The 26,361-nt window shown below is 43.0% G+C and overlaps 1 protein-coding gene across 1 annotated transcript in view; it reads left to right on the forward strand.

Annotated features, from left to right (window-relative positions):
* TP53I11 (tumor protein p53 inducible protein 11) overlaps positions 1–26,361 on the forward strand; it is a 54,547-nt gene that overhangs the window by 24,864 nt on the left and 3,322 nt on the right. The window contains exons 2-6 of the mRNA XM_081166864.1: positions 14,603–14,766; positions 20,494–20,552; positions 22,520–22,568; positions 23,210–23,306; positions 25,519–25,620. Coding sequence (XP_081022990.1) covers positions 14,638–14,766; positions 20,494–20,552; positions 22,520–22,568; positions 23,210–23,306; positions 25,519–25,620 — 436 coding nt within the window. The 5' untranslated portion in view covers positions 14,603–14,637. The remainder of the gene's footprint in view (positions 1–14,602; positions 14,767–20,493; positions 20,553–22,519; positions 22,569–23,209; positions 23,307–25,518; positions 25,621–26,361) is intronic.

A 26,361-nucleotide genomic window follows, 5' to 3' on the forward strand; every position in this document is an offset into this window, starting at 1 on the left:
CAGGCCACACGCTGGATTTGATCTTTGGCGTCGGTATAGATGTGATCATGTCTCCTTCGATTAAGGTGCCATGGTCTGATCACTACGCTCTGAAAGCCAGGATTGACTTTCCACCCCCACCCTGCTTAGGTGGCGAGCCAATTTGGGCTCGCCCGCAGAGGCTGATGGACCCTGAGAGATTCCGCCAAGCCTTGCGGGACCTTGCTCCCCCTGGCGACTCATTGACTGAGCTTGTTGAGGGCTGGAATGCCCAGCTCCTGGCAGCCATCGATGAGATCGCACCTAAGCGCCCTCTGCGACCCCGCAGAAACCGGGCTCCCTGGTTTACCGAGGAGCTCCGGAAAATGAAGCGGGACCTCAGACGGCTAGAGCGAGTATGGCGGGGTGCCCGTGACGGAGCCTCAAGAACATCTTATAGGGCTTTTATGAAAACCTACGAGATGGCGGTGAAGGCTGCTAAGAAGTCATACTTCTCGGCCTCCATTGCATCCGCTAGCTCTCGCCCAGCGCAATTATTTAGTATAATCAGGTCTTTAACGTCCCTTGAGGGACAGCCAAATTTAAATAACAAATTGACACACGGCTGTGAGGCATTTGCGAGCTTTTTTGCGGAGAAGGTCTTGTCGCTCCGCCATGACCTCCCTGCCAATTTGGATACAATAAAGGAACTGGAGGCCCCTCGACTGTCCTCGGGTCCAGTATTGGACCACTTCGACCAGATATCCCCAGCCTATGTGGACAGACTCCTCCGAGCTGGAAAGCCCACCACCTGTCCTCTCGACCCATGCCCGTCTTGGCTGATTAGAGCGTGTCCAGACGAGGTGCGGGCCCTCCTGGGGGATATCATCAATTTGTCCCTTGGCACGGGGACATTCCCAGGGGAACTGAAGGAGGCAGTGGTGCGCCCGCTCTTAAAGAAAACATCATTAGATCCTTTAGATCTATCCAATTACCGCCCGGTTTCGAATCTTCTGTTCCTGGGTAAGGTGATTGAGAGAGCGGTTGCTGAACAGCTTGGTGGGTTTCTGGATGAAACATCGGCTCTGGATCCATTCCAGTCCGGCTTCCGCGCTGGTCATGGGACCGAGACGGCTCTGGTCGCCCTAACAGATGACCTTCGTAGACAGCTGGATCGAGGCGGGTCGGGGCTGCTGATTCTTCTAGATCTATCAGCAGCTTTCGACATGGTCGATCACGAACTTCTGGACCACCGCCTTGCCGACGTGGGGATCCAGGGCACAGTCCTTCAATGGCTGTGCTCGTTTCTCTCTGGTCGGGGACAGAGGGTGGCGCTTGGGGGGGAATTGTCATCGCGCCACTCCTTGGTGTGTGGAGTACCTCAGGGTGCGATACTCTCCCCGATGCTTTTCAACATCTTTATGCGCCCCCTCGCCCAGCTTGTTCGGAGTTTTGGGCTGGGTTGTCATCAGTATGCAGATGACACCCAACTCTATCTGTTGATGGATGGCCATCCTGACTCGGCCCCAGACACACTGACCAGATGTTTGGAAGCTGTGGCTGGATGGTTACGTGGGAGCCGGTTGAAGCTAAATCCTTCGAAGACAGAGGTCCTGTGGCTGGGACGGGGCGATATGGGATTGGGGGGGCAACTCCCATCTCTTGCGGGGGCGCAATTAGTGCCAGCGCCGTCCGTTAAGAGTTTGGGTGTAATCTTCGACACCTCCCTTTCCATGGAGGCGCAGATTGCAGCTATAACAAAGGCGGCATTTTTCCATCTCCGCCAAGCTAAGCAGTTGGCTCCTTACCTCTCTCGCCCTGACCTAGCCACTGTGATCCACGCGACGGTCACCTCCAGACTGGATTATTGTAACTCGCTCTACGTGGGGCTGCCCTTGAGACTGACCCAGAAACTCCAGCGGGTGCAGAATGCTGCAGCGAGACTCCTTACGAGGTCTTCGCTGCGAGATCACATTCACCCGGTGCTATACCAGCTGCACTGGCTCCCGGTGGAGTACAGGATCAGGTTTAAGGTGCTGGTTTTAACCTTTAAAGCCCTATATGGCCTAGGACCCTCGTACCTACGGGACCGCCTCTCCTGGTATGCCCCACAGAGAAACCTACGGTCTTCAAATAAAAACATCTTGAAGGTCCCAGGCCTCAGAGAGGTTAGGCTGGCCTCAACTAGAGCCAGGGCTTTTTCGGCTGTGGCTCCGATCTGGTGGAACGCTCTGTCACAAGAGACCAGGGCCTTGCGGGACTTGACATCTTTCCGCAGGGCCTGCAAGACAGAGCTGTTCCACCAGGCCTTTGGCCAGGGCACAGCCTGACTCCCTCCCTCGGCAATCTTCGCAGAGCTCTGGCCCAATGGTTGCCAGTGGCTTGAATTAATTAATTTTTATAATGAATGATTTTAGAATGTTGTTTATGTTGTACTTTTGTACTGTTTTACTGTTGTTAGCCGCCCTGAGCCCGGCTTCGGCTGGGGAGGGCGGGATATAAATAAAAATTTTTATTATTATTATTATTCTGGTTTCTTAGGGAAGGTACATTTAAGTACCTTTTTCATTTCATTATATATCATTTCCCAGAAGACCTTAATCTTCGGGCACGTCCACCAAAGGTGAAAAAAAGTACCTTCAGTTTCTTTATATTTCCAACATTTATTATCAGGCAAGTGGTAAATTTTTGCAAGCTTGACTGGAGTCATGTACCACCTACAAATCATTTTCATAATATTTTCCTTTAAGGCATTACATGCCGTAAATTTCATACCAGTGGTCCACAACTGTTCCCTGTCAGCAAACATGATGTTATGACCAATATCTTGTGCCCACTTTATCATAGCTGATTTCACTGTTTCATCTTGTGTATTCCATTTCAGCAGCAAGTTATACATTCTTGACAAGTTCTTAGTATTGGGCTCTAACAGTTCTGTTTCTAATTTTGATTTTTCCACCTGGAAGCCAATTTTCCTGTCCTGCTTGTAAACCTCCATTATTTGATAATAATGGAGCCAGTCTCGCACTTTAACTTTTAATTTCTCAAAGCTCTGTAATTTCAGTTTATCTCCTTCCTGTTCCAAAATTTCCCAATATTTCGGCCATTTGGCCTCCATATTGAGTTTTTTCACAGCCTTTGCCTCCATTGGCGGATTTTATCTTTTTTATAACTGTAAACTGTTTTGTTATAGCCCACCCTGGGACAAAGGCCAGGCAAAAAATCATATAAATAAATACTCAAAAAAACCTAGAATGAGAGAACTGTTTTGCATATTAGAAGAGCAGGTCTATAATGCTGGCAGGTAAGACTGAGCTTGAATGGAAGAGCAGGGAGGGAATTAAAAGAAACTCATTCTCCCCCACTTCCTGCACATGAAATGCTTCTCTGTTTCAGTAAATGTTTTGAGTGGACTGTGAAATGGACAGAAGCCTTTGACCCATTACATTAGGGCAGGAAATGTACTAACTTAGCTTTTGGGAAACTCATGTAAACAGATCAGGTTGCCTGATAACATATTCATCACTGCTTGCATGGTCTCTGGGATTAGGAAGAAGTATTGTTCTTTTTTTAAAAGATAAAAATGGAATAAGAAGCATATTTGTATGGGAAGCAAATAGCAACTTGAAGGAGGGATTTCATTAAATTTCTTTTACACACACACCTTCCCCTGCCCCAAGAGTTGGTGTGTGTGTGAATGTCAATCTCTGGTGGGGTACTTTTTTGGGGTGTGTGTGGAATGAGGTGCTCCTGTCTGCTTTCTGTGGGATTCTTTTCACTTCCAGGGATGCCATTATTATGGTTCAGGCTAGATGTGCCAAGTTTGCATTGCAGATCCACACTGGCCATGCGTGAGGTTAATCTGCTTCAGCAGGGCTCACTGGAACAATTGAAATACTAGGTGCAATTACTTCAAAAAGCTGAATTCTCATTCCATTCTTATTATCTTTCCATCTGGGTTTGGCTCCACTTCCTGTGACCATCAAAACACCAGAAGTCTCAGTGGAAGAGATGAATACAGAGTAATCTTCAGTTTCCCATAATATGTGGGGGAATAAAACTGAAGGACAAGTAATGTCAACCCCCCCACATTATACAACACTCTCTATTCTGTCTTTGCAGTGGACTTAATCTGACGCTAATCTTTTCTGAATAACTTGTCCCTGGCTGAATTTCTGTGAGTTGCATTTTTTTTATGGGGGCCCTGTATTGGTGTTGACTTAGAAAATAATAGCTTAAACTAAAATAAAAAACAACCCCCTTTCATAATACCATGTCATCAAAGAATAAAAGGAAGGTGTGGCAGTTTGCTTCCTTTAACTTGGGGGGGGGCATTACTGTGTTGTTAATGTCTGATCAAAAATGATTCTCATGGGAGCTCTCAAACTAAGACATTAATTGGAACTCAAAGTATCTCCCATCCTGAGGCCAGGCTGTGGGTCTAAAGGGAAGTCAACCATCAAGTATGCCTCTCTATCTCCCATGGTGGCAATGAATCATAAGTAGAATTTAAGGGGTGCATAACGTATCACAGATAAAAATAAAGTAAAAAATATGTATATCAATGTTGTGTATAAAGTATTAATTTAATAAATATAATTTTTATTAGATGTTAACTGGATAGGGAACCAGCAGCTGTCAAATATACGGCCCCTGACCCAGATTTTGCTTCTGGTAGCAGTTGTCATAACTGTTTAGAAGTTGTAAGGCTTGTAGTTTGTCTCTGCTGAAGAGAATCTGAAAAGAAGAAACTAGAAACAATGGATTAGCAGCAGCTGAAAATGAAACATAGCAGCAGTGCCAGTGCCAGACACACACCCTGACGTAGTGTGCCATTAAGTGTTGGTCATCTCTGCACTAATGCTTCCTCTAGAGCAGGGTTTCCCAAACTTGGGTCTCTATCTGTTCTTGCATTACAAGTTCCATCATCCCAGACCACTGGTCCTGCTAGCTTAGGGGTGATGGGAGTTGTAGTCTAAAAAAAAAACAGACGTAAGACCTAAGTTTGGGAAACCCTGCTCTAGACTTTCAGCACAAAACAGAAGTCTAAGTCAGTTTCATCAACTTTGCAATCTTCATGTAAACCACATGTAAGCAACTTGCAGCTCAGAGGCCCCATACAGCCCCCAGAGGCTTTCAGTGTACTGTGGTACTCAGGTTACAGTTGCTTCAGTGTACAGACTCCGTTAACCCAGAATTAGTACCTCAGGTTAAGAACTTTGCTTCAGGATGAGAATAGAAATTGCGCGCTGGGGGCACGGTGGCAGTGGGAGGCCCCATTAGCTAAAGTGGTACCTCAGGTTAAGAACAGTTTCAGGTTAAGAACAGACCTCCAGAACGAATTAAGTTCTTAACCCGAGGTACCACTGTATCTGAGCTTCCCCATATCCCCAGTTGAGGTTTTTTTGCTTCCAAGACACTTCGAAAGTACAAGGTGCCCTTCCCTGCTCCAACACAAACATTCCATATCTATAGACTCAGAGGATAGGTCAAAGCATTTACAATTATATCAAGCCAACGAAAACATAATAAAATTTACAATTCAATCCCATCAGCCGTCATATTACTGTACAGTTGAAATATTCAAAAGGGCTGGAGGAAAAGAAAGATTGTCTGTCTTCTGGCACCAACTGAAAATGCTTTCATGGAGTGAAGTTCAATGGGAAGGGTGTTCTATATACTCAGCTATTGATGAATATATTTAGGTTTTATATAAACACAGACTGACTGACCTACACACAGGTTGTTTTTCTTGGTGGACGAACCAGGGGTGGGGCAGGAAATCTTATAGGGAATATAGGAATCTGCCTATACTTGATCAGACCATTATTTTCTGTATTGACTGGGTGCAGTTCTCCAGCAGAAATCTACCACTCGCTAACTTACTCTTTTTAAAAAAACAACAAAAGCAGCAGCTGAACAAAACTGGAAATAACAGGCATCTTTACCTGGAACCTTCATGTTTGCAAAGCACGAAGGGTCCAGGTAAGAAGCCAATTAATGATTTGGAATATTTTAAGTAGATGTTCTGGTATAACCACTGCATAGTTTGGCATGCACAAACCTTCTTTTACCCTGTGCTTGTGTGACTGTAAAGCTGCTGAATTCACAGTACCTTGAGAGAATGGCTGTGTTGATGCTGAACGCTGCAGCTTTTTGCAGGCAAATAGTCACTGCAGAATAAAAAGCTTTGCCTTTTAAGTATTTGTATTTTCATGGCTCTGAATTTTTTTATTCCTCTTATATCCATTGTGGAAGTCTCATGGCAGCATTGTGGCAAATCATTTTTGAATTAGTAATGGTTTTCAGCAGAACCAATGATGAAGGGAAGTGGAGTCATGAGATCAGAATCTTCTTGTCCCTTCTTCTCTGCCACTCCCCACCACAAAAATAAAACCCGAAACTAGAGAAAGATGGAACTCGTAGCTTTTGCATTGTCTATTTTATTTATCTTTACTAGTCTAAAGACTCCAAGGCAGATTTCAACAAACAGTAAAAATCACAAAGGTGAAAGCATCCTAAAACTAATAGTACAGTGGTACCTCGGGTTACATACGCTTCAGGTTACATACGCTTCAGGTTACAGACTCTGCTAACCCAGAAATAGTATCTTGGGTTAAGAACTTTTCTTTAGGATGAGAACAGAAATTGTGCTTCGGCGGCAGCAGAAGGCCACATTAGCTAAAGTGGTGCTTCAGGTTAAGAACAGTTTCAGGTTAAGAACAGACCTCTGGAACAAATTAAGTACTTAACCCGAGGTACCACTGTACTAACATAAAACAACAGTGCATAATGAAAATGAACACTGATCAATAGAAGCTTTGGTAAATAGAATAGCCTTGGAAACTCTTTGTATTTGAAATAGCAGAATCGAAGGACTGCAGTACAGATTTGTTTTCTGAAACAAAAATGGAAATACATTTCAAAATTGGCATCTTAATTAATAGTTTTGCCAAAACATTTGAACAGTTTAATTGGGGTATATGAAATATTGAAACTGTGTTTTAATGTGCCTATTGAAGAAATTAAATAATAATGTTGCATTCAGACTGAAAGCAAAATGTGGATCTTAAAGCTTTACATTGCCCTAAAGGGCCTAGGCAGGCAGTTTATGGTTCATTTGCTTAACTTGAAAAATTCATAGCAAGCGGCTGCATCTCTCAGGCCAGAAATAAAAGCACCCCACCCCATCCCTGCTTTGCAGGAGAGGCCGGGTGGAATTCAGTAAGCAGAAACCGTCTCTTTTGATAGCTGCAGGCTGAAGATTTCAAGCTGTGGACACTGGACCTCTTCCTGACAACAGTCTTTGAGGAACAGCAAAAGAAAACCCCTCCCCTGCATTTCTCATAGTCCATGGAGAACTTTCACTGGGCGGCAGAGCTTAGGAGCGGGAGGGGGAAGGGGCTGTCTCACCAAATGCCCTGCTTGGACTCACTCAGAAGTGAGGAAGATATCAAAGTTTTGGAGTCTCCAGAGTTTGGCCTAAAGTAAAGGAATACAGTGGTGCCTTGGGTTAAGCACTTAATTCATTCCGGAGGTCTATTCTTAACCTGAAACTGTTCTTAGCCTGAAGCACCACTTTAGCTAATGGGGCCTCCTGCTGCCGTTGCGCCACCACCGCACGATTTCTGTTCTCATCCTGAAGCAAAGGTCTTAACCCGAGGTAATATTTCTGGGTCTAACCTGAAGCGTATGTAACCCAAGGTACCACTGTAGCTGGGTTCTTGTCTGAGTTTGTCAGTCTTTTATTTTATGTGATAGATTCTTGCAATATTTGAATGTCTTTCAGCCAGGGGTGAAACCAATCCCTACGTTCACACAAGTGATCTCTGTGCGCCAGAGGATTTAAATGAGATCCCACAACAAGTGGAGGGGTGCTCAGGCCAGCCAAGATTTGTGGACTCCCAATTGGCTGTATTTCTGTTTAAAAGCTAATCTTGGGGGCTCCAAAGTGATTAGTTTTTTTAAGCTGGAAGGGTAGACTGAGGTGCTGAGGTGTCTCTCTCTATTTTTTATTTTTACTGTATTTTATAAAATGTATACACTGCTTGATTGTTCAAAAAAACAACCACCACACAACCCTCAAAACGGGTTACAAAGAGAATAAAATAAGCAGCAAAAACAGTTAAAAACAATGATATAAAACATTTTTTAAAAATCAGCAATAAACCAAAACATGCATCAACATTTTACATGCCTGGGTCGGCTTGTCGCAAAACCTTGTTTTAACAAGGTCTGGCAAGGTCTTGACTGCAGGGCTAGGATTGGTCAGACTTGCTGTAATGGGGTTTGAAGAGGAACATTCATGATGATTTCCCAAGGTCCTGGATTGTCAGAAATACAACTTGGGAACAGGTATCGGCTATGGGTCTCCTGGCCACTGATGATGATGATGGTGATGATATTATTTATATCCTGCCATTTCGCCAGACCAAGGTGGCTTTACACAAGTACGATTCTAAGAGGGTTGCTTTTAATTCTGTGGCAACTTAATACAGCCTGTTCCTAACGCTTCTGTAACATGAAGATGACACCACATTAAATTTCTCTATATTTTGCTAAGCAAATTATCCAGCTATTCTCTGCAGCTGTTATTGACATTTTCCTGTTGGGACTCTCAAGAAATCTGTTTTACGTATCTCATGGTTCAATCATGAGTCAGAATCTTTGGTGTATACGGAGCTAATATTGAGATTTGGGTCTCGTAGGGCAGTTGGCATGATATTTCATCCTAGGATGATTGCAAATGTCCCATGAAAGTGTAGGGGGGGGGGAGAGAGAGACAAAAAAACCCACTTTGCTCCACCTAAATACATTAGTAGGCTTCTTTCCGTGTCGAGTAGAGATGTGTGAGACTTTGTAAATGTCATGGGTTTCTTCAGACTTGCTCAGAGGGCATATGATTTTGCTAGATGGTTCAAAGTTTGCCTGAAGGGCGTGTTTGTGGAAATAACATGTTTATCCAGAGCAGCTACCACATGGTACTTTATTCCTCCAACCTTTAATTTCCATGGAGTCTGGAACTGACAGGATTGTGGGGGGCTGCATATCTTTGTTTTGACCCCGTGCTTGCCTTTGCATAAAACAAAGAGAAGGAACTGAAACTCTGTGAATGGCTGGTAACGATTACTATGGGGGGGGGACCTGCTATCTAAATAAAATGAAATATCAACAGAGTAAATTGTCTGGGAGGGATGGGAATTATCCAGGAGAGAGTTAGATTACAAATGAAGAAGCCTGTGATTCCCAATCAGAGTTTGCTGACCATACAACTAAAGTTGGATTCTTAACAATGGCAAGGAAGCCACAGCCATGCCTTGCCTTCTCATGTCTCTGTGCAGTTGTGCTATACAATGCACTCTGTCTCCTCCCCATTCCTGCTTATCCCAGCTTCCCAAGGTCTGGTGAAGGGTCAGTGTCTCTGTAGGTTTCACTGACATGGTCAGCAGTGCCTAAGCAATGTGCTATTTGACTATTTTGGGGCATTTGCTATTTTGGCCACTTCTCATAAGTTCCCTTTACAGTGGTACCTCGGGTTACATATGCTTCAGGTTACATACGCTTCAGGTTACAGACTCCGCTAACCCAGAAATATTACCTCGGGTTAAGAACTTTGCTTCAGGATGAGAACAGAAATTGTACTCCGGCGGCACGGCGGCAACGGGAGACCCCATTAGCTAAAGTGGTGCTTCAGGTTAAGAACAGTTTCAGGTTAAGAACAGACCTCCGGAACAAATTAAGTACTTAACCTGAGGTACCACTGTATTTAAAATAGATTTTTTGGGCCACCTCTGAAGGGCAAGAAATCCTCTTAAAGGTAAGAAATCCTCCCAAGGTGGCTCACATTGTGTTACACAATGCAATTACTGTTACAACCTCCAATGAAATTAATAAAAAACCAGAAGTACACACCACCCAGCTACAAAAATTATCCAAGTAAGACCAGCTTCAGGCAAAATCATTCTAACAGCAAGCCATGAAAACAAATGAGGCTTCACGGCTTTACCGAATGCCTGCATTGATGGGGCCTGACGGCTCTCAGCTATTGTTCTGCTCCAGCGACTTTAGAAAAATTCCCTACAATCTGGCTTATTGGAGAGGAATGGCGGAATCGGGTCCTGCAGCAAAATGCGTATTTCAGTGGGAGTAAGGTGAAACAAACAAAAAGCACAACCTTTTGGATACACATTCTGGGCACACACTCTGGACAGTCTAACAAAATGCCTTCATCTAGTCTAATCAATGATGCATTCAAATGGAAAAAAGTATTGGTCTGTGAGGAAAATATATCATTTAGCATTCCTTGTTTAGAGATCAAGAGTTGGGCACCTTGAACATAAATTTAATGCTCATTAATCTGTGCTAGTGATTGAGTCAGTAGTCCCATACACAAACGTCTCATGCCGCACTCCAAGCAATTTGAACTTGTTGAATATAAATCTTGAAACTCGAAAGTGTAACGATCCAGGATATGGAATCATCACTCCTCTGGAGCAGCAGTTGAAGTTGTGAAGCAGACCTTCCCAGAGTTTTTCTCAGGGTGTGTTTGGTTCATAAATGGATGTTAGAGCAAGACTCAGAATATCTGTTCATGGCCTCCAGAGGCCATGTACTCAACCACCAAGGAAGTTGCTAGACTGAGCTTTGTTTAGCATGCCTCTGCAGTGCAAGCAACACCTGGACCTAGTATAAGTATGATGACAATATTTGTTAGTGCTGTTTTGTTGGGTCGCCAACTAGAACTCAATTGTGGTACAGGTTTTTGTGTGTGTGCTAAATCAAGGAGTTTGCTAACTTGGTTGTATTTGGGGGGAATTCTATTGGTCTCTTGTGCTTCATGTGGGCTTCACCTGGATGGCCACTTTGATAACAGGATATTGAACTAGATAACCTTTGGTCTGATCCAATATGACTCTTAGTATGTGTCTCATGCTTTGATGGGGGAAAGATGGTGAAGTAGTTATGTCTAGTGCTTTTTTCTGGGGGTACACATACCCCTAAACATTTTGTGAATATTTGTACTTTTGTCCATTTACTGTATTTATTTTTCCCAATTTGAACTATAAAATGGTGATTTTCTTGAGTCAAAACGAGAGTACCCCTAAACATTTATTTTTAAAGAAAAAAGCATTGGTTAAAACTCTGCTACTAGAGACACCTCTGCTTCCTTTAACATTCAACAACTCCTTTAATCAATCCCTCCAAAACTTTCCTTCCTTCCTTCCTTCCATCCCACACTTCTTGTTGTCCTTCTACCAACAGGTGGGGAGCTCTTTATTCCATCAGGCCTTTAGGAACTGACTGGAAAGGGCAAGTGCTGTGATGTTAGTTGCTGCTGTTGTCTGTATTTTTAATAGATCCTTTAAATATTGTTTTAATTCTGTTAGTGCTAAATTGCTTTTTTAATGACTATCTTTTCTATGTTTTAACTTTTTTCCTGTTTGATCTGTGAGCCACCTTGAACCCCAGTTAAGAAAAAAAGGCAGCATATAAATAAATACAATAATAATTCTGAGCTGAAAGTTTAAAAATTTAGACTTTCAACTTTGCCTTTTGTATATGTTGGTGTGAAACAAGCCCAACAGCTTTTTGCTAATAGTTTGTATTGTTCTATTTTGTAAAAGTTTTTGCTTTTCACAGCAGGAAATGAGCCAATTCTTTGAGCATTGCCACGATACTTCTAGGTATGTTAGAGGAAGGTTGTGCTGGAAATGTTGGTATGCATCTCGGCTTGCATTGTAGGCTGACGTGTCTGCATGGGTAAGAGAGCACAGGGAGAGGAACATCCAACTTTCTTAGACACTACTTTCTGACCTAATCTGTGCTGACCTTACATCAGGTGCTGAACTGATGCTCTGAGAGTTGCTGACCTCACTTCCTACTTCCTTCCTTCCTCCTGCTCCCCTTCCCTTGGTTGGGGAGACGTATTGGTGTGTCTCTCCTGCTGAGATGAAAAAGCAAACAAGGCCCTTATCAGGGTGGATTTGATTTAAATCAAATCAATTTAAATCACTAGTCAGTAAGACTTGATTTAAATCACTAGTCAGTAAGACTTGATTTAAATCTCTTTTTTTTACAGAAAGCCTCATTCTTGCTGGTATAATCATAATATTTACAACCAGATGAAGGTTTCATTTTTGGAGTAATAAGTTTTCAGAGTAGTTTTTACAGTTATATCAAAAATTACTGATTTGGTTATACTATTAGAAATACATAGACAGTTAAATATGAAATTATTGGTAGGTTTAGTTAGTTAACTGTTTATATTTGGACAACTTTTCTGCTGTACTTTATTGGAAGGAGAAAAATAATCATTTCCTTAATAACAATTTAAACAACGTATTTAACTAAAACAATGGCCATATTGGGTGGGATTGATGGGAATCAAAGCCCCAACATCTGGAGGCCTACCGGTTCTCTATCCCTGCTTTAGGGCATGTTAGCATTTTGGCTTTGCTTTGATACTTGGATTAGGTTCATTATACTTATGTACTTACTTCCAATCTCTCTTTTCACTTAACAAAAATCGATAAAATAGCTATCTAGAATACAATTTGTGTAGACCAAATACCAGCACTTCTGCTGTTATTTAGTATGTCAAGCATGTTTTGAGATTGCATGAGCTATCTTTAGAAAAGGGAACTGTATATGTATTGGGCAGATTGATCTTCTTTCCATCCCATTGGCTAAATCTCTTGTTGCCCTAGTTTACTGCACTACATCAAATTTCAAAATGCCCAAGGGGAGTCAGCCTTGTGTTAAACACTGCAAAAAGAAACCAGCAACACACATTAAACAACAACAACAACGCTTGACAGTACAATTTAAAAGAAAAAAACCCAGAAGGCAATGAACTCTAGAGAAGGACTGGGGACTTTGTGGCTCTTGATGTTTTTGGGCTCCAGCTCCCATCAGTCCTGGGCAGCATGGACAGAGGTAAGGGATGATGGGAGCTATAGCCCCACAACACCTGGAGGGCTACCCCTTCCCTGCTCTAGAACTATTTTAATAGGAAGTGGATGCGATGTTCTTCTTTTAAGGTGTACAGGAATTGGACATGTGATTTAACCAAGAACAGCTGGTTTATTTTGCTAGAGAGGCACACACTTGTAGATGTTCCAGAGCAACGAAGTCCACTTCTAACTTGATCCCAGCACTGAAGGCCTCCCTGCCTGCCTGCCCAGGAAGGGTTTCTTAATGTTTGAGACTATGTGGGGGAACCACGGGGGGGGGGGAATGTCTGAAATGAGGCTGGCTGGTTTGATGTGGCTTTTAGTGCCCTCTTGCCATAGGCGGTAAGAACTCCTGCATGCTCCTGCATTCTCAAGTAGCTGTGCCTGACCACATTGTGTGGACCCCTGGGGTTACAAGAAAGAGAAGCACTTTAAGCATACAGATTATACCTGAATCAAAAATGTGACATTTCAGAAGAAGCATTGCATGTTGAACATGTTTACTTGAAGGCCAACTCCATAAAAATCAATAGCACATATTCTGAGAAAATAAGATTTTTGGACGAGAGCACTAACGTGAAATGTTGTTATTTCTCTTCCTGGAATCTAGCATATAGGGCAAAGTTTCCCCTTCCCTAAAATGTGCTGTGTTCTTCCCTATTTTTCTTCTTCTTGCACCACCACTGTATCTTGTAGGTGTCTTGCAAATGGACTCCTGCTGCCACCATCACCGCAACTCCTCCTCCTAACTTGTACTATCTCTTTCTCTGCCTTGGCCATATGAGCACACACTAGCATGACTAAATGAAATCACATGCTTGCCTTTTTAATAGAACCAGAAATGGCTATCCTAGTATAACCGCCCCCCCTTGAATTCACAAGCCTCCCCACTTTTCTGCCAGCCGAAGCAAAGGCAAACTCATGGCTGATAACAAAGCTCTCCCACCCGCTATAATTAATGAGATAAAAGCGCATAGAGCAGAAGTTTATCTGGGAGATGCTGTGAGAAGAAAGTTTATTCTGCAGCTGCCTTCAGTGAATTTCCATTCCAGTCGTGTTTGGCTTCAGAACTGGAAGAAATTGCAAACTCTCAAAAATATCAACCCACAAGGAGAAGAACTGGGTAGGTTTCAGGGCTGCTTCTGCTCTGCTGCCCAGTTTTCTCAGCAGGGTGATCAGTGTGGTGAACTAGTCAGAGAGGTAGGCAAGGACTGGGGTGGGGGGAACCTTGGTTTCAATTCTTACTTTATCATGAATCTCACTGGTTGACCTTGGCCAGCTCACCTCTCTCTGTCTAGCCTGACTTACAAGAGTGTTTATAGGGTAAACTTGGGGTAGAGCCCCATTTGATATTGTGAACTCCTTGAAAGAAGGTGAAGTTAGCAGTGGAACAAGCGTTTAGTTACTGTGTGTTTTGTAAATAAGGATGTACCTATCCAACTGGCTAAGCATCTAAACCCACAGGTTCATCCTTGACATACAAAAGATAAATTGAGGAGGATCTCTAAATTTTGTAAGCATAGGACAGAATGAATGCCAATTCTTCCATGGCCGAAGAACACAGTTGGTTTGGGATGCAATACATCATTGCGTCAAATCGTTTTTGCATTAAAACCAAATGCATCTCCTCCTTGAATTTGTGGCTGGATTTGACCCTGCTTTTCTCTAACCTCTAGTCTTTCTCATTTCAGCTTCTGCCCAAGCCAGTGACTACCTGTGAGTTACCATGGCAACCAAGCAACCTCCCCCTCTGATGAAGAAGCACAGCCAGACAGACCTTGTGAGCCGCCTGAAGACACGCAAGATCCTAGGGGTTGGAGGGGAGGATGATGATGGAGAAGTTCATAGGTCAAAGGTAACAAACATTTCAGTTTTCACACTGCTCTGGTTATCTGAAGGTTGGGGAGGTTGGCATTCAGCAAAGGGCTGCGATTCTGGTTACTGCCCAGCAATGGGAAGACCTTTAACAAACTATCACCCACAATTAAGTTGGAGGTCTTTAGGATCCTTCTCAGCCCTAAGGCTCCATGGAATGACTAATAGTTCATGCTAAAGTTAGTAGCAAAGGGGAAAGACCTTTTGTTTAAGCTAAGAAATAATTGCAGCTCCTCAAGAGTATCAGCAGTGATAAGGCTATATAGGAAGCCAAGCAGAGGAGAGATGAAGGAATTTGATATTCCAGATTTTTGTTCGAAAGCTTATACCAAGAACTAACTTAGTTGGTCTTTAAGGTGCTACAGGAAGGAATTTTTTTATTTTGACTATGGCAGACCAACACAGCTACCTATCTGTAACCAGACTTTTGTTCAGTTTGCCCTACAATTATTATCTTGTTCAACCTGCTTTCTAATCAATTGTACAACAGTTGTGTGTTGTACTGAACAAACAGAGCTCTTGTGTATCTCAATTAATTGCAAAATCTAGTGCGGGAGATGATAGATTCACAGCCGTGGGTTGAATTACAAGGCCTATGGGGGTGGCTAGTTAAAGCTGCAGTTCTCATCTCATTAGAGACATGTCATTGTAGATGTAGAAATATTCTCTGTAAAGTGTTTCTATTCCCCCCATGAACAGAGAAGTTTTATTCCTATATACCTTCTGCATACACAGTCCTCATTCTACAAGTATGTGGTTGGTCACTGTAAGAAAAGAATGCAGGGTTTAGGTGGGCCTTTGGCCAGATCCATCAGGGATCTTCTTATGTTCTTTTCTTTCAGTGCTGCAGCCATACACCATCACTTCTTCTTTTTCCTGCATCTGCAAAACCAATCTTTCTCTCTGGGCATTTCCCACATATCCCAGATCAAAGCTGTGCTTCAAAATGCAGACTGTCCAAAAGCCGTTCTACAAAAAGTGTGTAATTTGTCACGGACTCAAGTTAGGAGCTTAATATATCCTCTCGAGCTATCGGAGCTCTTTTGTGTGTTGAGAGAAGGGGTTTTTTTGTTCTTTACCACTTTGTGCGCAAGCCATAACTGCAATACAGACTTGAACTGGTGTAATATCCTTTAACTTTCCCCTAGGTGCTGCAGTTCTGTGTGGGAGGCTGGAGATCTTGAGCTGAGGGCTCTCAGCAGCCTCAACAAACTACAATTCTTTGCAGGGAATCTGTGATAACTTAAAATTTTTATAAAACCAATATAAAGATGTATAGTGTAGATTTGGCTGCAGTTTCTGCTCTTGGGCGCAACATTTAGGAATGCAAAAACAACTTCGGAATATGTAGCAGGTAGTGATAGCTGGTAGGGGCTCTCATTGTCTAAAAAAGCCAATGCAATTCTGGGCTGCATCAATAGGAGTATAGCATCTAGATCAAGGGAAGTAATAGTGCCACTGTATTCTGCTCTGGTCAGACCTCACCTGGAGTACTGTGTCCAGTTCTGGGCACCACAGTTCAAGAAGGACACTGACAAAGAAGATTCCACCTAAACATTAGGAAGAACTTCCTGACAGTAAGAGCTGTTCGACAGTGGAATTTGCTGCCAAGGAGTGTGGTGGAGTCTCCTTCTTTGGAGGTCTTTAAGCAGAGGCTTGACAACCGTATGTCAGGAGTGCTCTGATGGTGTTTCCTGCTTGGCAGGGGGTTGGACTCGATGGCCCTTGTGGTCGCTTCCAACTCTATGATTCTATAATGACCCAGGAATAATGGGGGTGGTGTTTTTAAATCTACCCCCTGCTAGAACTAGGGATGCAGGAGAAATTCGGTTCAGTTTGCACTTAAAGGCAAATATCTAACTGAAACCTCCTGAAATATTTCACAAACCAAAGGCAGCCAGAGGGGGTGGGATTTCCAATTGATGACTGTGGTGAAATTAACAAGAAGTTAGTGCTGGTTTGCTTCCCTCCCTTCCTGTTTATGGTGTAGGCCAGGGGTCAGCAACCTTTTTCAACCGTGGGCTGGTTCACCATCCCTCAGACCATGTGGTGGGCCGGACTATATTTTGAAGGGAAAAAATGAATGAATTCCTATGCCCCACGAATAACCCAGAGATGCATTTTAAATAAAAGCACACATTCTACTAATGTAAAAACCTGCTGATTCCCAGACCATCTATGTGCCAGACTGAGAAGGCGATTGGGCCACATCCGCCACCCAGGCCTTAGGTTGCCTACCCCTGGTGTAGGATTATATCCCTGGTTTGAATTCTCTCTCTTTATCCAGGACACACACACACACACCAATGCTTTGGCCAGCCTAAATTCCTCCAGGCGCACATCTCTTTGGTCAACGATCTGGTATGTGGTTGGAAGTTGTAGCCTAGAAAGATCTAGCACGTTGACTACTCTTAGGTTACAAATAGGATCCAAACACATCACCTGAAGTAGCAGGTGGAACTTCTTGGTAAGTTAAGCAGGCTAGAGAAGAAACAAAACTGGAAAGGTATGTGCAGAAAAAATGCAGGTATTACGTCTTCTTTGAAGGGAGTGTGGGTGTCCTGTTTGCTAATGACTTCTAGTGCAGAGAGTTCGTTCTAGAATTTTATTTATCTTTTAAGCGCTTATCCTAAGGCTGTTAGGACCTTGAAAGAAAGTTGTAAAAGAAACAAATGAGGGGGGGAAATAGAAGGAAACTGTAACAGCCTAGAACTCAGCAAGAAGTTGCTGGTGTTGATTAATCATTGAACGAATGTGCTTTAACAAGACCCCAAAGGGAAAGTTCTGAGGCACTCTTGCTAGGTCTCTTCTTCTTTTTAACTTTGCTTGTTTACAAAAATAAGTAGAGCCATAACTCTTAGGGGAAAACTCAAAAATACCAATTGTTTAAGGGAAAGAATAACAATGCAAACTCAGCTCTGGGGTTTTCTACAACGGTAGGAAGGCGTTTGCTCCTCTCTGTGTTAGTATGCTTTGTGTCAGTGGTGCCAAAGGATCGGAGATAGAAGTGTATGGAATCTCCATCATATGGTTCCGCCTGGGATCTCTCTCTTCTCTATTCACAGCAGCATGTAGTTCTCTGCTTCTGCTGCAGCTTTTAGTCAACTTTGCCATGTCAGGAGAGCTCTCTGGTGACTTTGGTAAGGCAGGGAATTTGAGGGCTCCTGCGTCCACGTGACTCATGCCCATTGCTCTGTGCACACTCTGCTTTTTACAAACGGCTTTTTTTTATTAATGGATTGACCTTTTTGTCACTGAATCCTAGCGGTTGCTAAGCAACTTATTTATAATGACAGCTATTCTGTGACTTTTTAAGCTGTTACCTTTTAGTCGTACAGATGGTAGATAACGCAGTAACCTATTCTAAAATTGGTTCTGCCTCTTAATAAATATGTTTAAGGAGACAAGTTGTCCTGGAAGCAGTGTGTGTGTGTGTGTAAAATTCCTCATAAATGGACGTAGACATCATGGCAGCTTCTGGAGAAATAATTTAGCACTTTTTGGATTTTCATGTTTTCTTGCCATTCTCTCTCTCCCCCCCCCCCAATCATGCTTTCAAAACATCTCTGAGGACTGTGAGCTTTAAAAGAAAACTAGGACCCTAACTATTAACACTCAGAACTTGTAGCTCTAAAAGTAGCTTTAGGCAAAAAGGGTTGTTTTACTTCCCTAGAGCCTGGAGTTAGAGCTGTATTAAATTTGACAAAACCCTAGACATGGCCATCTTGAACTTGCTATTGTTCTGGGGAAGTCTACCTGAGTCAACCTTGCTACACAATCATGCACTAAACTAAATGTGTCTCCAGACTACAAGTCTCCTCCTCACAAACATGAGAGTTGTAAGACTTATTGAAATTGACAATCAACTTGGTCTGAAGCCATCTCATCAGAAGTATTTGAATGCATCAGCTTGAAGAGGAAACTCAGCACCATGTCAAAGACCAGGCCTGGAGAAAACCCACAATTTCCTCATTATACTTTAGAAGTACTAATCCTTCTCTCACCCCACCTCACCACCACAAATCAGCTGTGTCGTCTTGGCCCCTCCTTGAAGTCTCAGGAGATGAAGCAGAGGAAGCGATGCTAAGTTTTCTCTCTCTGCTGTGCACACAACTTGCCAGTTTTCATATTTCCCTTTGTGTCACTTACTGAATGCAGGAAATAACAAAGAATGGCATGTGCAAACTGTATTTTTCTCCCCAGCTGGCAATGAGAAGCTGGAGATGGGCAGGAAGTAACCAAAGCCTGTTTAAATTCACTTTGTACTCATTTCCTTCTAAAACGGCCCCTTTCTTTCCTGTGACTTGTCCTTCTTGTTGAGTATCTAGAGACTTTGCTGCTGTGATCCATTCTTTAGTATTGGGGTGGCTGACTTTTGGCCTTCCTAGATGTTGCTGGACTAAAATTCCCATCATCCTTCTGACCCTTCACTTTGCAGGATGGAACATCTCTACAACAGGGTAAAAAATACATCACCTTTAACTTCACTGTTCAGTTCCTTTTACTTACAAAAATAAATAAATAAATAAGGGCTTTTGTTCTTTACTTTTGCATCTAGTAAAGACTGAATGGGACTCTTGAGAAGGTGCTGAACCTCACCTTTCCAGTTTCAGTTTCTCTCTACTGCTGGATTCAAAATTTTATTTGTTAGCCTCTGTCTGTTTGTTTGTCTGCCTCTCTCTCTTTTGGAACCAAAGCTGTGTACTGTATTAGTAAAGAATCCAGTTCTCCTCACTTTCTTTGGTTGTCTACAGCTTTCTGCTCTTTTTATACGGTTCATCTGAAGGACAAAGTGGAACCCTGCTGCATCAGGCCGAAGGTCTATCTATTCTAGCATTCTCTTACCTCAGTGGCCAACCAGGTGCCTTTTATGTTCTGGCTCTCAGGTCCTTAACCTGCACAACCCAAGCCTGCCCCAACACGCAGTGGCCGAACACATGTATTACATGCAAACATCATCTCCAGGGCTGGGAAAGATTTCTGGAGGGCCACTGCCAGTTAGCATAGACCAGCCTTCACCAATTGGATGTTTTAAATTAAAAATGCCATTAGCCCTAACCAGAGCGTTGTGAAGTCAAGCAGCTAAATTGACTGATGGCCTGATTAGAAGGCAGCTTCATCTGCTTCAAACAAAATGTATGGATGTTTGTTCCCTGCTCAAACCTAGACTTTCTAGAGTTGAAATGGTCTGCCCCTTTACTTTATAGTGGCTTTGCCTACGCTATTGCTTAGTGACAGTTCAGATCCTAAGGAGAGCTTGTAGTCTGTGCTGTGTTACCAATGCTATGCACATTTCTGGAGTCTGCAGAGGTTGCAGATGTGTGGTTTGAGTCACTCACAGTGTGTGGCCTATGACTGACTATAGAAACTGCCCCCCCCATGTGTTCAGAGCCAGCATGGCTAATGGTCAGGAACGATGGTGGTTGTAGTCTAACAATATCTGGGGAGCCACAGGCTTCCAATCTCTGGTTTAGAATGTCAGAAAAATATTTAAGCTGCCATAATTTCACCCTGTGGTTCTTATAATCATTGCAGACTAATTCTGCAAATTGAGATCTGTAGAGCAAAGTATATATTGCACTTCATTCTCTGTAGGAAAATATGTGGGTGGTAAGTCTAGGATTCTATACCACCCCTACCCCTTCCAGACAATGTTTTTGCAGGCTGAGTCTGAGTCAGTTACCTTACTCTTTCCTTTGAATTTCAGATCAGCCAAGTCTTGGGCAATGAAATCAAGTTTGCTGTGAAGGAACCCTTAGGGCTCAGGTAAGTTTGCAAGCAGAATCTCTGTGCTCAGACTATTAGTCAAGGGCAAAATGAGCTGAAGGAAGGGCTGCAATATTGGCACTGAACTTCTGCATGTAGGCTGTTTCTTCATTGTTGTTAATGACTTTAAGAATAGCAGAGACTTGAGTGGAGAATTTTTCCAACTTGGTGTGAAGTATATTAGGTTGTTGCATTTGGCACATATCCCCTTGCACCATGGATTTTAAAGAAAATTCCCCACCTGTGCAATTTCCAAGAGGAGCAGGCAGCTACTAGTACAAGATGTGGGAGGCAAATGCTTATGTTTCACCAAAGCAGTACTGTGTCCCTCACCCGAGTTTTTTGTGTGCCTAGTATTAACCATCTGAACAGTTCTTCACAAAGTTCACTTGGAAACTCAGGATATTGCTCTGTTTAGTGCATCTCAGTACTGGATTTTCAGTGCTGCCACAGTAACTTTTAAAAATGAATGCTTTGGCACATGGGAGAATGGCTGTAAGGAAAAGGGGTTCAAAAGAGGGAATAGAACTTCCTAGTTCTGCTTATGGGTGCAAGAGCCCTCTTACAATAAACTCTAGGTTTCTAGAGAGCAGTTTCTGGAAGAACATACTTCTTGCAATTGCAGTGATGTCCTAGCTCAGAATATTTGATGCAGATTTTAGGCATCTGTGAGCACTTTTAAAGGACACTAAATTGGGGGTCTGGGGGAAAAGTAAGCCATCTGTTTCCTGCAAGCAGAGGGACAGTTTGGGTGGTGCTTCAAGATGTGATCCATACCTACATTTGTAGCTGTCCAAAATGGAGAAGGCCTGTCTGAATAGAGCATCTAGAAACCCTAACTGTGTGTAGATCAAAGTTGCAGAGGTGTCTTTGAAAGGCTGGGAAGTTTTTGCTGATGTGCCTAGGACATTTCGCACCTCCCATTCTCATGAGCAACCCTCACAGGGATGTTGGCCCACGGGGTCAGATTAGCTCTCTCAAGAATGTTACTATTTGAGCTACTTTGGCATAAAATAAAATTGTAAAAAAAGCAGTGTAAAAAAAATAATTTCCCAAACCTGGCCACCCAGATGTTGGTCAGTGACCCACCAGCTGCCATAGGCAATAGTTAGGGGAGTCCCAACAGCATCTGGGGAATGACTGCTGTAGAGAAAGGGGTCCTGAGTTACAAAGCTAACCAAGCTGTGAAGATTAAGAGCAGGCAAAAATGCCTCTTCAAAAATGCCACCCACAGTGGCCATAGTATGTATAATTGCTTGCAATGTTCTGCTCATGAGTTGAGAGGCAAAGCATTGTTGTTGTTGTTGTTATTATTATTATTATTATTATTATTATTATTATTATTATTATTATTAATGTTGGCATCGTTCTGGCCTTTTCCTCTTGAAATAGACCCACCCGGTGGAGGAACTTTGCTAATGGGCCTGGCATCGAAGCTAGAAATAATTGTAACAAACAATCTAATGTTCACTAATTAACTGACATACGACTACTCTCAAAACAGTATCTCTCCCAACCACCGAAGACCTTGTCGTAGTCTTGAGTGATGGACAATCGGTTCACAGACAGGACACAAGGCCTTTCTTTTTTGAGGGGACAGTCAATCTCCTGCCCCTCTCAATGGGTTATGCTAACATTTGTAACATTTGCAAATGTTGTGAAATTGTTTAAGACAAGTCCAGTTATCTCCCCCCCCATTTACTTTCACAAACTCTTTGCTTCTAGCTTCAGTCAACAGAGATGATCTTAATTCAGGATTGGGAAACCCCTCCAGCAAGGCCAGGGATGATGGGCATTGCCATCAACATCATCTGGAGGGCCACAGGTCATTCCTTCCCCCCATTCCTGTCCTCGTGTCTTTCCTTAGAAACACAAAAGTGGCCACTTTGTATATAAAACTGACTGGGGGAGAATGTTGTCTTTAGACTGTTAAAAGCTTAGCTGTTCCCATTTGACCTTTCTTGCAGGGTTTGGCAGTTTGTGACAGCTGTCATGTTTTCTGGGGTTGCCATCATGGTAAGTGACCTGCTCTAAGGGGGAGTCTCAAGTTGAGCTGGGGTGGAATTTGGTTCAATTTTACATGTTGTACTTTATGGAATAACATACAAGACAAAATGCAGCTTTCCTTTGACACTTGTAGTTTTCTGAATTCGATGCATGTATTGGGGGAAGGCGTGCCTAAAAATGGATACATGAGTGAAAACAACATACAAAATACGTTCTGTTCAGGAAAATTGTTTGCAGAAATGTGCACATTTAGGTGAAATGTGCAATGAAATGCAGACAATTTTTTTATGAGGACATTAAAAAAAAAATGCTGAAGGGTGGGGAACTGAAATTAAGAAGGGGGGAAATGAGCATCTAAAACTGACAAATTTATTCATCCTAGTCTATAAGCCAGTCATGCTTGGTACCCTAAAATGAGCATTTCCCTTTCTCCTCTTTCTTGCTCTTGCACCTCATTGGCCTTTACCCTTGCAATGGGTTGGCTGTGCTGCTCCTCTTCCTAACCAGGGCTCCAGCTTCCATCTGCATGCATTTATTCTTTCCCTAGCCATGCATGCTCATCTCCCCCTTCAGTTGAGGACAATTTTTCTGAGTGAAGCAGGGTGAAGCACCGTAAGCTTTCTCCGTTGAAGTTTGTTTCTTCCCTGTAGGCTCTCGCCTTTCCCGAACAGCTCTACGATGCTGTCTTTGAGGAAGAGTCGGTCAACAGTAAGACACCTATCCGTCTGTATGGAGGAGCCTTACTAAGTGAGTGCATTGCTGCTTGGCTAACCGATTGCTCATCTCGTGATGATAGCTGGGTGCATGCTACCGAAGTGGGGCTGTATTTCCTGGGGTGGGGGTTATGCCCTGCCACTACAATACGCCCAGTTCACTTCCATGGAGCAGGTGTGAAATATGGTGTGACCACAAGCTCCCTTTTGAAAAGGTAAAGGGCCTGATATCTGATTAACTGCTGAGATGACCAGCGACATTGGGTGAATCCACATTATTTTGACTGGCAAGGCTAGCCCTACCAATAGATAGTTTGGTAATTACGTTAGGTGGCAAATACTGCAAGAGGTGTGGGGAACATTGTGACAGCTGGCTGTTAAGTCTTGTGACGTGTGAAGGGGAAATCATCTTGTCCTGGTCACTACAGCAGCTGGTCACTTCAATGCTGTGGCAAAACAATGGGGTGAGAATGGTGCTCACCGCAGATTTCATAAACTTGTAGCAATTGTGCCAGTAAGCCGAGCTGTGATATCATGTTGTGCATCTTGTGGAGCTGGAATAGTCAAATGATTGGCTGTGGTGGCTTTGCTCCCAAACAATAGATACCAAAAGCTATTCTGAGATGAGCATTGGAAGAGTTTGTAAAACTGTTTCTAGATTGAACCCTCTACAGTGTGGGTGGGTGTTAACAAGCACCACAGAATGTTTCTCCACAAAACAACAAACTTTATATATCTGGAAAACTAGGTTTAGGGAGAAGCCAGCTAGTATTTCCTTATACCCCCGAAGGCACACTCCTCCATTGCAACGTGAGACAGCTGGATGCCAGCAACCAGTCAGCTAGTTTTGTAAGTTCAGGGGATCTCTCTCCCGGCCCCACCCCTGCCGGTGGAGAAGCATTACCTGCTATCTGGCTAGCTGCTTTAGGAACTATTGCAGTATCCATAGCGCCACATTCCTGTTGCTTTTTCTGGAAGATATTTTGAGACAAAGCCAGCTTGTGCTGGGCACAACTACGTAAGAAGGAAGGCAATGCATTCTTCTTATAATTGCAGGCTTGTGTCTGGTAGTCAGAGGCAATTCTAGTGCAGCTGGAAAACTCTTTATTGACTTATCCTGTAAGCCTGTAGCATCGCCTAGTGGTAGCAAGTGGGCATGCAGCAGTTTTGTGTTCCTCGGTGGCTATATTCACAACACTCATGTAAAAAAGCACTATGCCACAATTTTAAACAGTCATGCTCTCCCCTTAGGAAAAAAAAGAGGATTCTAAGAGCTGCTGTTTGTTAAGGGTGCTAAGACTCCTATTTCCAGAGTGGTTTAACAGTCAATCCCCCTTCATAGGGAACTCTGGGAATTGTAGTTCTCTGATAGGAATAGGGCTCTCCTAACAGCTCTCAGAGCCCTGAACGAACTACAGCTCCCAAAATTATTTGTGGGAAGCCATTACTGTTTAAAGTGGCATCCTAGTCCTTTAGATGTATGGTGTTGTACATCTCCCAGTACTGTACTTTCCCCTCCCCATACCCATCATGTCTGAGTATTTCCTCTTGCCTAGAGTTGAATGGGTAAAACACATCTGTCTTTTAATGTGTATGGAGCCAAAGAAGGGGACAGGAATAGCTAATGCAACTTGCTCTTCCTCAGCAGGTAGTGTAGGGCATTAGCTTTGCCTTGGTACTCTTTGTTTTTTAAATATACAAGCAGACTTTTGCTCCTGATGAGATACAGTCTTATCTTCCCTAGACCTTTTTGCCAGGCTGCTTTTGGTTCTTGTGCTTCTTCCATGGGTTGCAGAAAATGAAAGGCTGCAACAGAGCTAGAAATGTCCTGGTGGAAGTGGATGAACGCATCTGCCAGTATCATTAAGGGTGGGGAGGGGTTGGCTTCCTTCCTTTGCCTTTGGTATTGCATGTGTAGTGCTCCTATTGATAAGAGAAGGTCCTCTATGACAGGAGAGTTCTGGGTGTAAAATGCACATGATCATAACAGATGCCAGGCAAGCTTTGGAAACTTAAATCTTATTTCAAAACTTTCATATCACTTTATGATTTGATATTGTTAGGTCAGTTTTAAGAGCTTTCACTATAACTTCCATTTGATGATGATGTTAGCAAGATTTTAAGGAGCATATTAATGTGTTTGTATCAACAGCACTTCTTAGAAGGCTATGTCTTTCTACATGTGGCTTCAGTAGATGACACCTCCCCTTTCCCTCTGTCATCCCTTTCCCTCCAATCATCTTTAGGTATCTCCCTCATCATGTGGAATGCCCTGTACACAGCTGAGAAGATCATAATGCGTTGGACTCTGCTGACAGAAGCATGTTACTTTGGAGTACAGTTCTTGGGTAAATATGCCTCTTTATGGTCACAGGCACATGTTCTCCCTTTGCTTTTATCATGGAAGGGAAACTTCGATACACGGGGTGCGGTGTCATGCTGAGGTTAATCAGGCCCAAGACACACAGGCCTTTCTTTGCAAAAGGAGAATGCAAGGATACAAGGACTAAACATTCAGACCAAACATGAAAGTTCAAAGCTTTTGTTCCTAAAAATCAATATTCTGAAGCTGGAATATTTCTTGTCCTTCAGATGAGAGAACCCTAGAAAGAGGTGAATAGAAATAGGAGTGAAGCAATAGCTCAACTTAGCACACTAACCCTCAGGCATAACACACAAAAGATGGGGTGTATTCAGACAAATGCATACCAAGGACCCAGGTTAGAGATCCTGTAACAAGCAAAAACAGGGAACACTGAATGCTGCTGACATGTGTCTCCTTGGATGTCTCTGTATTAAGGCTTTTCTGAATTGCAAGTCTTTTCCCCAGTTTGTTTTCTTGGTTTTCTCAGCTGCGTTATTTAGAAGTGTTTATAAACTACTTGATATTTTAAGAATCTCTTAAATGGCGCACAATATAAAACAAACAATATCATTAAAACAAAAATACAATGCAAAACCAATAAAACTGTGCCATGGAAGCACGCGGAAACAAAACAAATTGGGATTCACATGCTGCAAACAGTACTTTTGGGGAGGAAGGAGGAAGTAAGGGTGCTAAATCCAGTTTAATTGTGGAACCTGAATTT

The sequence above is a fragment of the Podarcis bocagei genome (assembly GCF_964188305.1).
Source record: "Podarcis bocagei genome assembly, chromosome: 1".
In the NCBI taxonomy this organism is placed as follows: domain Eukaryota; kingdom Metazoa; phylum Chordata; class Lepidosauria; order Squamata; family Lacertidae; genus Podarcis; species Podarcis bocagei.